Source organism: Aethalodelphis obliquidens, unplaced genomic scaffold (genome assembly GCF_003676395.1).
Source record: "Aethalodelphis obliquidens isolate GAN/ISIS:26980383/991018 unplaced genomic scaffold, ASM367639v1 scaffold16, whole genome shotgun sequence".
Classification (NCBI taxonomy): domain Eukaryota; kingdom Metazoa; phylum Chordata; class Mammalia; order Artiodactyla; family Delphinidae; genus Aethalodelphis; species Aethalodelphis obliquidens.
The window spans coordinates 1,461,038-1,479,378 of record NW_020837960.1 but is presented as its reverse complement, the minus strand read 5'-3'; the positions used below and the strand labels follow the sequence as shown (position 1 = coordinate 1,479,378).

At 35.5% G+C, this 18,341-nt stretch overlaps 1 protein-coding gene across 2 annotated transcripts in view; it reads left to right on the top strand.

Annotated features, from left to right (window-relative positions):
- The window catches only part of TDRD3 (tudor domain containing 3), a 202,139-nt gene that overhangs the window by 142,287 nt on the left and 41,511 nt on the right, over positions 1-18,341 (top strand). For both annotated transcript variants that reach the window (XM_027116135.1, XM_027116136.1), the window contains one exon: positions 11,855-12,705. In XM_027116135.1, the coding sequence (XP_026971936.1) occupies positions 11,855-12,705 (851 nt within the window). The remainder of the gene's footprint in view (positions 1-11,854; positions 12,706-18,341) is intronic.

Genomic DNA, 18,341 nt, shown 5'->3' with positions numbered 1-18,341 from the left:
ACGCCAGTTCCTATGCTTGGGAGGTTATGGGAGAGGTAGAGGTATAAGGCCAGATGTAAAAGTGGTAGTCTGGAGCCAGATCAAGAGGATTTTGTCCTAAGGAGTTTTTACTGTATCCAAATGACAGTGTAAAGCCATGAAAGGGTTTGTGGCATGACAGTAACAAAGTTTGGTGCTTTCAGAAAAAATATTTGTCCATTGGCAAGGTGGAAAATGGGATTGAGACTGAAGTGAGGCTACAACTGTATGTGTTGTAAGAAATTGTTCATTCTATATATGCAGTATTTTATGTAGTATTTATTTGTACCTGGTCTATGATAAGCAGCAGGGGTACAAAATTTAATAAAATACCTCATTCAGAAAATTCATGGAAATAGATGGATTTTGTAGCTCTTGCCCCAAAGAAGCTTACTGTTAGTTTGTGAGACAGAAGAAACCACAAACAAACCTAACCTAAACCACAAACAAACCTAAACAAACCACAAACAAACCTAAACAAACCACAAACAAACCTAAAAGGTCATAGGAATGCTTATTAAAAAGAATATTATTATTTACTTTGTGTAAACCTTTTTATCATTTACTTAGTGTAAGCAACACTAAACAAAATATAAAGACTTAGCAGAGGTATTTTGAATACAATAGTCAAATCTGATCTGGCGTTTTTGTAATCTGTAATAATATTACATTCTTTATTTCTAAGTTTTATTGCCAAAATAAGGCTAACTAGTTGTTTTGAATGGCTAAGAAATCCTTTAAACAGGCAGCCTTGAAAATACTGCTTGGTTTGCTATTTCATTGTTTTAAATGTTTGAGCAGAGAAACTTATCCTTTCAGTAATAGCTCTTCTCACCCTAAACTCTTTCTTTCATGACGCTGACATCGCATCAGAGGAGATTAATGATAACAAACATGAGCACAAGCAGTGGGACAATAAATTGATACATATATGGACTGAAGATTATCATGCTTGTAGATGTTTCTTATGCAGGCATGCCTGGAAGATATTGCAGGTTCGGTTCCAGACCACCGCAATAAAGTGAATATTGCAATAAAGCAAGTCACACGAATTTTTTGGTTTCTCAGTGCATATAAAAGTTATATTTAAAAAAAAAAAAGTTTATCCTATATTGTAGTCTGTTAAGTGTGCAATAGTATTATGTCTGGAAAAACAATGTACATACCTTAATTAAAAATGCTTTATTGTTTAAAAAAAATGCTAACCATCATCTGAGGCTTCAGCAAGTCATAGTAGTAACATCAAAGATCACTGATCACAGATCACCATAACAAATATAATAATAATGAAAAAGTTTGAAATATTTTGAATTAACAAAATGTGACACAGAGAATGGAAGTGAGCAAATGCTGTTGGAAAAGTGGTGCCAGTAGGCTTCCTTGATGCAGGGTTGCCACAAGCCTTCAGTTTGTTAAAACAAAAATGCAATATCTGCAAAGCGCAATAAAACGAGGTGTGCCTGTATTCTCTTGGCTCTGTCTTCATGCAATCCTGTTACAATAAAGGTGACAGGATTAATGGAAATGCTTGATGTGTTGTCCTCCTCAGGTATGTTGCAAAAAAAAAGATCATTCTGTTATTCCTTCTCTTATTAATTCTCATACTATTGAGGTATTCCTAGGTGAGCTGAGGTTCATAGTAAACAGTTGAGGCAAGTTAATGAATTGTTTTTCTGCTTACTTCATGATTTCATGTTTCTTTGTAATTGAAAATAAAGCCCAGAATAACCTCTTACTTTTGTAAAATTGAATCTCCACTTTGGTTTTCCTTCAGAATTTGGTCATTGTTCCATAAATCTTACGTTCTAAAATTAACTCTGCATTGATGGGAGAAAATATTGGCCATTTTTCTAAGGAAAATCTAGAAAGCGTTTCAGGATAGAGTCTCCATAAATTTTAATGGTTAAATGCCTTATGGACAGCTAATGAAAATAACTATGGGCTTTTAATTTTATTCATGTTCATATCATCAGTGTCATTATTTGTGTCTGTTACATACCTAAATTGATTATAAAGAAGTTATCATTATTCAATGATGTGTATATTTGGATTTTTTTTAAATGTTTGTTTCTAATTCAGTTGAATTATCAAACCTCTCTTGCTTCTATGTTTTGTATCATTTAAGCTGTCTGAGGATTTTGTTTAGTTCAGGTAACCCTAAAAGTCATATTTAGCTGAATAAGCCTAGGCCTGGATGGACTTGTTATGTCATATCAAATTCTGTGTAACGTGTTAGGCTTGTTGGAAAAAAAAAAATACATCCTCTAAGAATGTGTTTCTTACAGATTTAATGCAGGTAAGTAACACATTTACTTTCACATTGTATTATATAATTTTCTCTAAAAGAACAAAGGGCACTATAATTTCTTTATCCTGATTTTTAGAAATTTCCGTCAGAGATACAGGCTTACCTTGGAGATAATGCGAGTTTGGTTCCAGACTTCTACAATAAAGCAAACATCACAATAAAGCGAGTCACACAAATTTTTTTTGATTTTTCAGTGCGTATAAAAGTCATGTTTACACTATACAGTAGTCTGTTAAGTATGAAATAGCATTATGTCTAAAAAAACAATGTACATACCTTAATTAAAAATTACTTTATTGCTCAAAAATGCTAACCATCATCTAACAAATTCAGAGTTGCCACAGATCTTCAGTTTGTAAGAAATGCAGTATTGGCAGAGTACAATAAGGTGAAATGCAGTAAAATAAGTAGTGTCTATAATTGATCATCACATGTACTTTCCCTAGAGATTTTCTTGTATCATTAATGTTTTTGTTGTGTCTTTCAATTCAAGTCAAATGTAATTCTAGTTGACATTATTATCAATATTCTGAAAAAAATGAGGTTGGGCTTCCCTGGTGGCACAGTGGCTGAGAGTCCGCCTGCCGATGCAGGGGACACAGGTTCGTGCCCGGGTCCGGGAAGATCCCACATGCCGCGGAGCGGCTGGGCCCTTGAGCCATGGCCGCTGAGCCTGCGCGTCCGGAGCCTGTGCTCTGCAACGGGAGAGGCCACAACAGTGAGAGGCCCGCGTACCGCAAAAAAAAAAAAAAAAAGATGTTGGATTACATTGTTTTATGAGAGTAATCACTAAAGTGTTCTATGTGATATGTAATAATTTGATGTCAAGTTGGTTGATGTCAATATTCAACTGATGAGTTTGTGATAGGGTTGTGTTCAAAAGGCTCATATATAGGCTCTTAAAAAAATTTTTGGTTTCATAGACTAGATAGAGTTCATGGCCAGATTATCAGGCCAACTTTCAACTTTACATACCTTAAGTTTATCAATATATTACTTCAGTAATACATAACTACCATTTGAAACAATGCCCACTAGAAATATATATTTTAAGTTTCAACTTGGGACAAAAAGAGTAGGTTTTATTCTTTCTATTATCATGGAAGATATCTGGGTTGGCCAGAGATAGAGGGAGGGGTTGCCTTAAGACAGTAACTTTTTACATCTAAATAAAACCAGGAAAACCTTCATTTTTCCAAATGGGGAACAAGAGGCATTGTGAGAAAAGTGGACAGAGTAACTTTCTTAAATTCATACTCCTCTGTTTCCTTGTTTCTATAGCTTATTTTGTAAATTAAGTATGTTACAAGTTTTATTTATGTTTCTCCGTATTTTGTGTCAAAATTTTAGAAAGTAGACTAGAGAATATGACCCAGTTGTATAAAGGGTAAACACTTAGAAAAATATGAACAGAATTCAAATAGAGATATTGTTTATGAAAAGGATAAGATTTAAATTAAACAATTATAGGAACTAAGAACTCATCCAACATTCATAAATGTTGGACATGGTCATAGGTGATCAAGCTTCCCCTTTCCAGGACCCAGTCTCATCTTCTACTTTTCCTCTTTTATTCCTTGGTTCATAGAATTCTGTAATCTCTCAAGAAACATGATTATCTGAGTCACAGTCCTTTTGGCTTGTTGGTATAATTGAGAAGAGCACCTCATAGCTAGTTCCATCTGTGTCCTTTCTACTTTCAAGCTTGCCAGCTTGTTGCTTTCTTGTAGGACTTACTGAAGGCAATAAGAAGTAACCAACACCCTTCATCGCCCTGACATTTTTATACCAAGTTCTCTAAAGCATTGGCCTCATTAGTTAAGTGGTCTCAGTTCCAAGACAATAGGCTACAGTTTAACCAAACAATGAGGAGTGCCAACTTCTGTTAGGGGATGAAGCAGCTTTCACTACCTTGTACCCTTCCTTTACTAAACAAGTTTTACATTTTAGGTCTGTCACTTGTATCACTCTTTTCCTGGCACTAATTTCTGAATTAGTTTACATTAAGCTGTAAGCCACAGAAATCCAAATATGCAAAAAAAGTAATTTATTGGCTTATATAAGTGGAAGGTCTTTCTCTGTCTCTGAATTGTTTGTTGATGGGCTGTCTTCACGTGGAAGCAAAGATTGGCCCAGGTAGCACCAGGTATAGCATAAGGCCAATGTATATAAGGGGGCATAATGACATATAAAGATAGGTACGTAAAAACACTTATCTTAATTTTCCAAGCACATTTTTTCTGGGAAAAGATAAATACCTTTCATCATATGATTATTGATTCCCCAAGCTCAACTCCCAGTGGAGATGCTGGCATTTGTGTGTGTGAAGCAGCTGAAATAGGAGTACAAAGAGACTTGGATGGTCTGCTTGACAGTTGTTGGTGTCAAATCTCCATTCATAATATGAAAAAGTAATAAAAAAAATATTTCTCAGAAACAATCAAATGGCCCTTATACCTGGAATATCAGGCAGAAAAAAGACCTTCCATCTTCTAATGTCTATATCTGCCTCCTTCTTAGTCAGGAGAGCTTAGGACATCTTAATTGATTCTGGATTATATGTTAAAGGGGAGGGAGTAGTTATCACTGAAAGCAGAGTTCTTTTACCAAAAGAAGAGGAGAATTGAATGGATGCTGTGGCAGATAAATACAACTGATTCTACCACTAACTTAACTCAACAGCTCTTGTATTTTACTAGTTGTATGTCTTTGGGAAAGTTATATAATCTCTCAAACCTTAATTTCATTATTGGGAAATGGGGAAACAGTAGCACCACCTAAGTTTAGAGTTATTGAGAAGATCAAATTAGATTATGCATAAAAGTGCTAAGCACAGTGTTTGGCACATAGGCCTCCATATAATGGTAGTTCTAACACCACCGCCACCACCACTATCATCATCGTTAACATCATTGTGATTAGCAGTAGTAGCAATAGCATCCTCCACTCATTGTGTCCTCATCTCCTCCCCTACTACCCAAATTTAGGCCCTCATCAACCCTCCACTGACTTTTTGCAGAACTTTATCATCTCATCCTCCATTTTTGCAAACAGTGATCTTTCAAGACACAAATTTGATCCCACTACCCCCTTGCTTAAAATGCTCCATTGACTCTTGTTGGCAGAATAAAATTCAGATTATATTACATATACTATTTTTGTGGAGTTCCATTTCTTTATTTTCTGTGGATTTTGTGAGAAGTAGCATTTTTCTTGGTTAATGGTACTGCATAATTTCAAATTCCACATAATATTCAGATTTAATATATTTAGATGGTAGCAGGTATAATATTAATGGTTGGTGAGTAATGCGTGTGAAGTCGCAGCTTTGGATGGTTGGTAGGTGTCTTTTTTGGTTTTGTTTTATTTTCATTTAATCAAGTTTCAAGTCAGTTTAAATAGTTTGACTTATAGATTTATAGCTTGAATTTTAAAGAATGAAGAATAGGGATACAGGAAGGGAATATGATAGAATGGTAACAGTTTTATTGGAAGGCCAGAAAACTAGGTCAAGAAGACAAGGAGAATGTGTATGTGTTAGCCTAGATGTTCTTGTGAAGGATTTCCTCAAGAAAGGATTGCCCATGTATTGAGTATCGTGTATGTTTACGTCGCCCATGTATTGAGTATTGTGCATGTTTACATCCAGTTGCATCAAACAACATTCCTCCTCATTTCCCTATGCAACTGATTGATTGAAATTGATGGTGGAATGCTTACTTGGAAGCCAGGGATGAATGATTGCTATGTGAATAGTCATAAGCTGTTAGCAAAAGAGAGAAAATATGTAGTTATCTATCCACTGCCTGTCACTTTCTCTCTATCCCTAACCACTAGTATGACCTTCCCAGTCCTTGATTTTTTCTTATAGGACTGATTTCTTTCTACCATTCCTTTTTTTTTTTTTTTGGAAGTGCAAATTTACCCCACATATCTAGATAGTGCTTTAAGATTAACTTGAGATAGTTGTTTCTAATTCCATAATGTGGACTTGTTACCTTAACAGTGAATAGTCTGTACCAGTGATACTGGTATAGTGTCTGATTTTGAATAAGTACAGATAAGTACTGAAATTGAGAGTAAGTATTCAGAAACTCTTTTAGCAGTTTGTCAATGCCTCAATATTTGTTACTGCATTTTACAAAAGTGACAGTCAACAGTTGATTGGAAATTAAAACCAAAACCAATAACTACAACAAAAACCCTGGTCCTTAGCTAGAATTACTTTGAAATGCTCTGATCTGTGTTGTTATGACATTGTGGTCCCTAGATTTTTAAGCATTCTGACAGCATAGCACCTGACATTATCCAGGTAGTTTAAGGTTCTAGATAAAATAGGTGGAAAGTGAAAATATGCCACAGTGCTGCACAGGTAATGTCCGGATTATTAATGTAAAGTTCGTAGTTATTTGAATTTAAAAATTAATTGTATATAGAAATTTACATGTGGATTTAGGGATAACTTTAGTGAAAAAATTTAAAGGTAATGTATAGAAAGTTGGTGAAAATTGGCTTACTGTGAATTTGAAATACACTTTTTAAAGATATGTTTTTAAAAAATCAAGGAGAGATACTCAGCAGGCAGTAGAATTTAGAGATTGAATAGAGCTGGAGGAGTCAGCAAAGGAAACTGAGAAAACAGCTGCCAAAAAGTAGGAGGAGTAGAAACAGAGGTAAGGATGGGAGGTGTCCATTGGGTTTACATAGCATTAAGAGTGTGCTGGTGAATGTTTAACAACTGGCTGTGGGGGAAGAGGTGGGAGGCAGGGGAGGGATGCTCTGATTTTTAGCTTTTCCTGATTTCTGTGGTGTAAATATTCCACTATGGCTAATTTCAAGCCATCAAAAATTAGCTAATTTCAATCTGCAACCAGATTGCAGATTTTCTGAAAATTTAATAATCTGTTTTTGTTCAATATTCAGACTGGCTCCAACACACCACTGATTGGAGACCTTGACAAAAATAGTGTCAGTGAAGTACTGGGGTTAGAAGACAAGCTGAAGGATATCCAGTAGATAAATGTTCTATGGATGTTAAAGTGATTATTTTGAAGAGAGTGGTAAGAAAGGACGTATTTAATATAGCATGAAAAAGTTATGCTTTAGGCTTGGGGTGATGGGCAATTTCTCTTCCTATAACATAATATTTTTAAAAGGCTACAGTTTATTTTTTACTATATGGAGAACATAATCATTTAATAACCACTTGTGTTTATATGTACCTGCTAAGAATGAAACATAGTTCCTTGTCTTAACCTTTTTAATCTAAGTCAGAATTCATACAGAATAAATTTATAGAGGAAGTAACTTTTTACAGAGGACACAAAGTATAAATTTTGAGCTGATAGATAAAATTTAATAGCCAAAGAGTTTTGTGATCATTACAGAATATACACAATATCTAATGATATTTTACACAAAAGCCCTGATTTGTATAAATGAGAAAATTAGTTGAAAATTTTGATGTGAAAAAAAATGTAATCGGGTTTATATATAAACATAGAAATATTAGAAAATGTTATGCTTCTGTTTTAATGTGAATTCATGTACTAATCAGTTAATACCATCTTTTTGTAACAAGTATCTTTAATGATTTGTTTTTATTTTGCTTTATTTGTTGAAGGATTACTCAGCAATAATTTTAACCATTCTTCTTGAATTAATGTCTGCATTAGTAGGTAACCTGTTATACTGTGGTACTATGACTTTTTAAAAATAGTATCTAGCCCATAAATGGCCATTCCTTTGGTTTTGCCAAAGAGCTTTTGTGATTTCTGCATTGCACCAGAAATGAACAAATGTAGGTGATAAAATTGTAGTTAACATGTTTGTTACATTCTGTTTTGTTCCTGTGGGCAGGCAGGTTGGCATAATGAGAAAATCGTGGGCTTTTGCTTCAGTTAGATTTGAGTTAAGCTCTGGCTTCAACATTTTCTAGCTGTTAGCCTTGCTTTCTGTTAATTCACTTGTAAAATGGGGATAATAATATTGCCCTTCAGCGTGGTTGGGAGAATTATATGAAGTAATGTAGTCAAAAGACCTTAAAGTAGAGTCAGGTACGTAGTAAAGTCTTAATTAAGTCATTTCTTCAGGTAGGTGTCTCAGAATAAAATGAAGAGTCATCCTGGGAAACAAAATATACCTGTTTTTTTACTATTAAAAGCAGGTACCACTGTGACTGGAGAATGAATACTCTGGAAAGAAGTATTAATATTTTAAGATACCTGATTAATTAAGCATATTCTTATGTACAAACCCAAATAATTTGTGACAATTAGTAAATTCATTCTTAATGATCCTTGCATTTCAAATCATGGGGCTGTAAAACATTGTAATCAATTATCTTGTAAAGATGAATTTTGAAACTCATGATCTGGTCTAATAGGAACATTTTATTACAAGGCAAATGAAACTCATGTAGTAGTCTTTGATTAATTTTATCATATGGACTTGTATCACTTTAATTTTTTAGATGTTTTCACAGTTTTATCTATTTTGTGATGAATTTTTCTGTCATTTTTTTGCTAATTTTCTTTTTTTTTTCCTCCTATTTAATATCAAATGTTACCAATTTCCATTTATGCTTTTGTTTTGTTTCATCTTTCCCCTTCAGGTCATTAAAAAAAAGAAAAAAATAGTGATGCATTTTATTCTCCTTCCTATACAGAAGAGTGTCTCAGTATATTCCTATTAGAGTGACTGTAGACCTGGCCCCTGGTGCCAATTAGTATTTTGGTGGCTTGGGATGATCATGCCTCCTCACGAAAGGTGGCAGAGAGCCACTAGATTCAGAATTGAATGATGCAGAGTTGAGGAATGATGCAGATTCAGAATTGAATGATGCAGAGTTGAGGAGCTTTCTATTTGACTTTTGGGCTATTTCTTAATTTATTTAAAATCACCATTCCAGAATTTAGTGATTGAGCATATTTTTTTATTTATTTAATAGATTAGTTCAGTTTCAAAATATTTACTTTATATCTGACATCATTACTTAACTACCTAAGATAAAAGGTATTAGGTTTAAGGAAATCCAAGAATGATGAAACCTTTAAGGACCTTCCTTGGCTTACTGTTATTTTATTTTGGAATTAAATGGATGTATATGAAAACTATGTGGTTTTTTTTTTTTGTTTTTTTTGCGGTACGCGGGCCTCTCACTGTCGTGGCCTCTCCCGTTGCGGAGCACAGGCTCAGTGGCCATGGCTCACGGGCCCAGCTGCTCCGTGGCATGTGGGATCTTCCCGGACCGGGGCATGAACCCGTGTCCCCTGTATTGGCATGCGGACTCTCAACCACTGTGCCACGAGGGAAGCCCGAAAACTATGTTCTTTTAAAAGCACAATTTTATCTTCTGCCTCATCGAGTTTATTTTTTTTAAGGTGTTCTTACTTAAAAAGCAGTTTCCTTTATAGATTCTTCTCTCACTATATTGCCTCAGCATAATAATGCAAATGAAGTATATTCTTTAGTAGTAAAATTAATTGTTTTATTCTGTAATCTAATGTACATCTTCAGTTAAAATAGATTAGGAAATCTTTACCTTTTTTCTTCTTTTAGAAGAACTGAAATCAAATTCTCCCACACCTACCAAGCCTAATTGAAGCCTTCATTCCGTATATATGGTTATTCAACTGCCATTTGTAGTCCAGGATACTCAGTTACTCTCATGATGACTTAAGTTATTTGTATTTCCTGATCGTCATAGATTTTGGTGTCCCTAACTGGAATAATTTTGAAAAATTGATCCCTAAACACAGATCTAAAAAGCTTACTCCCCGAATATCTATTCAAACCTTGTCAGGAAATAAAATACCTTCATATTTGATTTATTTTGGAAGCTGAAAAATTTCTTCAATTCTATATATATAGGACTTTACCTCTCTCTATTAAATAAACCCCACAATACCTGTATGTTACGACTACTGTGGGGACTATTGATAATGTGTATAAAGTGCTAGTGTGGGGTACCTAATACATAGCAGATTGTCAGCAAGAGACGGCTGCTGCCTTTATTCTCTAATAATGACTGGAACAAATGCCAAAACATGCTTTCTGCTGAAAATGCTCATTTGTGTCCACTTTTCTTCTCTCTAAAGAAAAAATTAACATTGACTACAGTGATTTAAAAATAAGATATTTGTGTTATATTTATAAAGCCCATCTTGGGAAAAAGTGATTTTGTAAAAATGTCTCTGTAGATGGTCTTGGCTATTATTTGAGATCTTGCATATTTGAAAAATTTTTATTCTTTGTCACAATTAATGGGTGGTTTGGCTGAATATAGAATTGTACTTAGAAAATAATTTTCCTTTAATTTCAAAGACATTTAAAGTCTGTTAGATTGCTTTCTAGCTTCCAATGGTTCCATTGAGAAGTTTCTTTTCATTTTGAGCCTTGATCTTTAGTCTTGACTTGCTTTGTCATTCAGGAACTTTTAAAGGTCTTCTCTTTATTCCTATTGATCTAAACATTTTATCTGGTACCTTTTTTCCTCCAGTGGGTGTTTGGAAATGTATGGAGACAGTTTGAGTAGTCACAGTGACTAGGAATCCTGAGGGAGAATGCTTTAGGATTTAGTATCTGAAGGTCAAAGAGGTTAATTTTCTTGCAAATACAGGAAACATTCTCACCCAGAATGTCAATAGTGCCCCTGTTAAGAAGTATTGTGACCGTGGGGAAATGTAAGATTAATCCTGATCTGCATATTGATTATAGTGTATGACAAGAGAAACAAGATGTGTACACTAAAGACCAGTCAATATGATTGGTAATAGTGTTATAGACATGCTGTGTGAAACAATGGAGGAAGAAAGAGTAAGTGACACAGTACAAACTGAAGTAGAATAAAAATCATTATGTGAAATATAACCGTCAGATTATGAGTATATATTTACCATGTTACTGATTTTGATTTCTAGTTGGACATTATCTGCACTATTTTGCTTAATCATATCTTTGACACTTTTTTCTATATTTCCAAGTATTACCTGTTCTTAATTACTTTGATAGGTCTATAGTAAATATCTAATTGTAATCCAAACACTTGGTAATTCCAGATCCAGAAAGATTTGAGAAATATTTTTTTTTGCAAAGACTAGAACTTGACTGACAATGATAGCTATACATTTTAAATGGGACTGGGATTCAGAAAGGACTTGAGCAAGGGTTGTACTTGTACAGTTTTATAGCAGCTTCTGTGTTATCAGGTTGCAGTTCTATTTCATTACTGGCTTGGGAAATGAATTACCAAAATAGCATATATAGATTGGCTATGTTATAACAGTGCAAATATTCAGTGACAAAGACAACTTGTTTTTGAATTATCCACCATTTATTCATGGTTCATATCATTGCTTTACTTCACTAATGTGGCTAACCAGGCAAACTGTACATTAGAAATACAGGACAGGGATTAAGATAATGAGGTGGGAAGACAGTGGAAGATGTTAAAATAGTAGTTTGATAATTAAGTATTAATACAGAGTCTTCATTTTAATATGCATATGATATACTTTTACTTTTCAGAACCTAAATCACAGCCACAGCAGCTTCATCAAGGACAACACAGATTGTCAAATACTGAGCAAAATGGAGTAAAAGATAATAATCAACCAAGATATCTTCCTCGAAATGATACCAGACAGCCAAGGAATGAAAAACCTCCTCGTTTTCAAAGAGACATCCAAAATTCAAAGTCAGTTTTAGAAGGCAGTGGATTACCTAGAAACAGAGGTTCTGAAAGACCAAGTACTTCTTCAGGATCTGAAGTATGGGCTGAAGAGAGAATCAAGTGTGATAGACCATATTCTAGATATGATAGAACTAAAGATACTTCATACCCTTTAGGTTCCCAGCACAATGATGCTGCATTTAAAAAAAGGGATAACTCTATGCAAAGCAAATCAGGAAAAGTTCCATCCTATGCAGAGGCAAAAGAAAATCCACTTCCTCAAGAATCCATAGATTATAATAATCAAAAACGTGGGAAAAGAGAAAGCCAAACAGCAAATCCTGATCATTTTTATGATAGGAAACCACGAACAATAAATAATGAAGCTTTTAGTGGTGTAAAAATTGAAAAACATTTTAATGTAAATGCTGATTACCAGAATCCTGTCCGAACAAATAGTTTCATTGGTGTTCCAAATGGAGAGACAGAAATGCCACTGAAGGGAAGGCGAGTAGGACCTATTAAGCCAGCAGGACCCATCACAGCTACACCCTATGATGATAAAATATTTTACAATAGTGGGCCCAAAAGAAGATCTGGGCCAATTAAACCAGAAAAAGTACTTGAATCATCTATTCCTATGGAGTATGCAAAACTGTGGAAACCTGGAGATGAATGTTTAGCACTTTATTGGGAAGACAACAAGGTATGCATGTTATAAAGTTATTAAATACTAATAGTACTGAATGTAACAGGCTAGTGAGACCATAGAAAGCCATTACTTTGGGACTGAGTTGTGTTCTATGATTGTACTAGTTTGTAAAGTCTTTGAATAGATGTATACATATATAACTTATCAAAGGGAAAACAAAATATTTAATATTTTTTATGGAGGCTTAGGAGTCCCATAGGATTTGGTTATGTTAGGTTTGATTTTCACCCGCATATCAGAAAAGTATTGTAAAAGTGATTAAGTGAAGTTGATGAGTTACTTCAGTTATCCTCAACTAAACTATTGATATTTTCTTTCTAGTAAAATTATACTGATTCACAAGGGAGAAAATCAGTTGAATGACACAAATTCTGCAGATTTCATTTAATTTAAAGATAAATACACAGTCAGCCTACTTTAAAAAAATTAAGAGCAGGAAGTTTAATTATTTAGCTAATAATAAATAATCTAAGAAACAAATCATTTAAACAATCTTCAGTTCTACATTATATTCTGGCTAAAAGGGAAAGAGGGAAATCGTGAAAAAAAAAAAAAAAGAAGATGAGGTTGAGAAGGAATACAGTGCATCAGATAAAAGAGCCTGGCTGAGAGGGAGAGGACCAACACAGTGCAAACAGGAAGGGGAAGAGGACAGAGGGACCCTCAGAGAGAAGGTCCTTTGTACGTGTTTCCCCTTCTGCCCAACATGCTCTTCCACCAACTACTCTTCTGATCCTTGAGGACTTGGCTCAGATACTTTCTAGAAGAAGCCCTTGTTTTCTGCCCCCTTTCTCAATCAGTGCCTTGTTCACTTTCTAAAACTTATTACAGTTTGTAAGTATTTTTGGTTTTGGTTCCTGCATTGATAACTCTTTCCCCTACCATGATTTTAAGTTCCTTGAAGGCAGGACCATGCATCTCTAGTTTTTCCTCTATTGCCCTGTTCCTCTCATAGTGTAGGGATTTCATAATTATTTGTTGACTTTGTTAACTAGTTCATTCTCAAGGGGGCACTTACACAGGAAAAAAGTCGAGTAGTTAGGGGACTGGAGATATTAGCAAGGTAATAAAAACAGAGGTGAGTTATAGTGTGAGGGACCTAGGTGGATGTGAGGATCAAGTCAAAAAATATTTGAAATAAATATTTCATATGTAGAGTAGTTTCAGTTGATAAGGGTGTGCCTAGAGTGGTGGAAGTAAAGTTAACTGAAAATTTCAAGGAACTGAAATTCAGGCTAGGAAGTGTGGTTGGATCTTTTAAAAGATGCTGTAGGGCTTGGGATCAGGAGGTGTTATCTAATGATAGCAGCAAGGAGGGGTCCAGGTACAACTAGATGGCATAGTCTTTTAAGGTTTTGGTATGAATGTGAGATAACATTTGTCTAGAAGCAGCATCTCTACTGTCAAGTTTTTATTCAAGGCTAAAAGCAAAGGAGGAGACAGCACTAGCTGTGTCTTTTCTTTTTTTCAAGAAAAGCAGAAGCCTTCCCAGAAATACCAACAGACAAATTTCATTGGTTGGAACTGTTTCACTTGGCTTCTCCTTGGCTATTAGGGAGACTTGGAAAGCAAGTACAGGTGTTCTTCACTATCTAGACTCTTACTCTTGCAGCTGAGACCACTCACTTTCCAAAATACAACAACTGTTTGATTTGGCTAGTGAGGGGTTACTCATGCTTAACTGTTTCTCCATTATGGTAGAGGCAAGAAGTAGTTGGAAATCAGTGTTAGTTTATAGAACTAACATTGTCTACCTTAGAGGGAGGGTTCACTTCTGTCAGATGCTTCTGTGAAAGGTTAAGATGAGGATGGAAACTTTAGTTTGCATTGGACAGTGTGGAGTTGATGGTGACCTTGACGAGCAGAGGAAGTAAATGATTAATAATTAATCATTAATAATGTTTGAAAGGCTTGGTAAAAGACTCAGGCTTTCCATTGAAATCCCATAAGGATTGTGCCCTAGTAGTAAGTGCAAAATACAAACAAGCCAGTACAATGCCTAAAATCAGCCCTTTACATGATTAAGGATATCTCCTTGTACTCTATCTGCCTGCCCCCCAAAATATAATCCTCTTTTGGGGAAAAGTAACATTTTCTATACAGATCCTCTTCATAGTATTTCATCTACAATGTCTGGCATCCTATAAAAAATTATGAGGCATGGTTAAAAATACAAAGAGAGAGAGAGAGAGAATATGAAAGACCAGAAACAAATAAAGCAACAGAGAATAACAGACCTAAGATATTTAGATATTACACTTAGACAAGTTCTTCAACAAATATTGAGTATTCAACAGACCATAATTGAGTAGCTGCTAAGCGTTAGGTGCTTGGGATATATCAGATAGTTTTGTCTGTGCTGTTACCCAAATGCCTTCAAATACCTGATGAGATTGTTATTAAAGCTTTACTTTCAATTGTAATTTTCTCAGAAAATCAATGATACTGAATTCATCTATTGCCTCTACTGAATATATTCAAAGTAATGTCATATAGCTTCTGAAAGATAGTGCCTAATATTTCCCAAAATGTTTTGAGCTTTTAGAGTATTCTTAGAATAATTGGATGATTGTCTAAGATGACTACTTTGAATTTACATGGATGTATACATTCAGTTTAGAGTGAAGGACTGTAGGCTCTGTATAGATGCACCTTTAAGCAAATAAGATAAATATTCACTCTCTGAAAGAGATGGCATTAGTTATCTTCTGAAACCACCTAATTTAAGAGATAACTTTTACGTGTTTTTTCAAGAATAGGCAACTTTCCAATTTTCTAGCCAGAGACTAAGGTAAAGATTTAAGGAAAGCATTGCCTATAACTGTCATTAAGAAAGCATAATCTTAATTGCATTGTAATGATGTTCTGGAAATAATCAGTTAGTATCATTTAAAATATTCCTCATGATATCTTGCCTTCTCTCAAGCTTTACTTCCATAGAAGGATTTGAGCATTTGGGACAATGCTTTTTCTCCCTGTATGTCTGCCATAACTAGTTCAGCTCTTTCAACTGGGGTATTGTAACAGCCTCCAAATTGGTCTCCTTGCCTTAAATCTTATTGCTCTTAAACTTGTCACTGAAACTGCCAACACTGTGATCTTGGTCTTAGAGCATATGTCATTCTTCCTAGTTAAAATCTTTCACTTGTAGTCTCTAGCATGCATATAGAGCCTCTATCAGCTGGTCCTTACCTTCTTGTCCTGTTGGTTGACCCATCATGCCATAGTTAATTTAAAACTGCTTGTTGTTTCCTATACTTTTCTTCATGTTTCATGTCTCTGTAACTTTCCCTGGAACACCCTCCTCAGTTCTTAACTTGGCTAAATACTCTTCATCCTTGAAGACCGTATCCATTGTCATCTGCCCCAGGAAGCTTTTCCTGAACTCCTCAGCTTTATTAAGTGCCATATCACTACACCTTTATTGCAGTACTTTCCACATTATATAGAATTCATTTTTCACATGTAGTTCCTGAAAGGATGCCAAGTTATTTGTTTTCCTAGGATGTATTATGACTGGCTGTCATTGTTGAACTTACCTGTTGAACTTACCTGAACTGACATTAATTATCTAAGAAGCTTACACCTGAAGCATGGGTCCAGAAATACAGCAATTTACAGAACACAGAAGCATAAGGCTAAGAAATAAAGGAGGAAGGGAGAGATGTGAATGTATATTAAGAACTCTAAGATAAGGAAAATTCTAGCATGGTATCTCGAAATTTGCTAGCATCCAGATCTGGAAAGGAAAATATGATGGATTAACTTAATAACTTTTGTAGTATGAAGTATACTAGTTAATCAGTGAAAACAGGGACTTCCCTGGCGGTCCAATGGTTAAGACTTTGCCTTCAAATGCAAGGGGTGAGGGTTTGATCCTTGGTCGGGGAGCTAAGATCCCACATGCCTTGGGGCCATAAAACCAAAAAATATAAAACAGAAGCAATATTGTAACAAATTCAATAAAGACTTAAAAAAAAGCATCACTTATTTAAAAAAAAAACTCAGTGAAAGCAGGTTCTTTCCTGGTATACCCAGAGTAACTGCTATTTTAGAAGATTAAGAATAAGAATTTTTGTTGTGTTTAGTATTTTTTGATTCTGGTGAGCCTATTACTGTTACTGAACTCAGGCTTTTCTGTTCATAGCTTGAAAGCCAAATCTCGAGAGACAAGTGTTGAGTAAAAGGAAAGATGGCTTTATTGAGGAAGCTGGCAGTCCTGGGAAGAAGATGGACTCGTGTCCCAAAAAACTAACTCCCCATTGCTGATCAGGGGGCAAGAGCTTTTAAAGTGGACTTTCAGGGATGTACGTGTGGAGGGAGGGGTTGGTGGAGGGGAGCTACATGCAGAACAGTAGTCAGCTCCAGCAATCATCTTGAAATTGGTCATGCAGTGACCTGATCAGCATCCTATGATTGTTTTAAGTACAAGTAATCTTCAACTCCAGCGTCGGTGTGTTCCCATTTTCTTGAGGCCAGTTCTTGGAATTGTGTAAGATGGAACAGCTTATGTCATGGCTAGTCATCATGTGGTTAACTTTTTCTTTTTTTCTTTTTTTTTTTTTGCGGTACGCGGGCCTCTCACAGTTGTGGCCTCTCCCGTTGCGGAGCACAGGCTCTGGACGCGCAGGCCCAGCGGCCATGGCTCACGGGCCCAGCCGCTCCGAGGCATGTGGGATCTTCCCGGACCGGGGCACGAACCCGTGTCCCCTGCATCAGCAGGCGGACTCTCAACCACTGCGCCACCAGGGAAGCCCGTGGTTAACTTTTTCTACCTGGTGGGGGTTTCAGTATCTGCAAAACAGCTCAAAGGATACAGCTCAGAATATTTATCTATAGCCCTGGAGGAGAAACTAAAGGTCCTTGACTTTGCTTAATGGCTAAACTATCAATATTATTTTTTTGTCTTGCTTGACTGTTTTCCTTTGTTTCTGCATTTTCTCACTTCTCTGATTAAATTTATTCTTTGGCTAAAGTTTTTCTACAGACAAGGGGCAGGTGGAGGACATGGAGGGAGAGGGGTGTTTGTCCTGGGAAGGTCCTATAGGGTCCTGTTATATTAAGGGTTACTGTTCGAGTTTTATATTAGAGCATCCAACTGCCCTAGTTTGAAGAAAACATTTCTTAAGAATAAATAAGAGTTTTATGAGTTTTTCATTTCCATATTATATTCACTAAGCAACGTTCAGATGTATAATTTGAGTCCTGAATGGGTTGACCTATAGTGGAGGGAATACTCCAATCAGTTGACCTACTCCCAGTTACCTCAACAGATAAATTTTAAAATTGTAATTGTTACGTAAATTCAGTTCCTAGTGAGTTTGTTAATGTGTGTTGCTTCCAAGAGCCAAGGAACACTGGGTAAACAGATGAAATAAAAGTGTCTGGTCTTACAATGTCTCAAATCCTATAAATCCTGGGTATAAGTAATGTGCTTACTTTTTACCTGAAAACCCTCCTTCACCACAGCTGCCTGTATGACTGCAACAATGAGCCTTTTTCTTTGTTTGTTTTTTTGTCATATATTTCTGTTTTTTAAATACATTGCTCCATACTTAAATATTCTGATTAGTACATAAGAATCATCTTACCAGTGTTAGTCAAAGGGCTTCAATGGCTAACAACAAAAC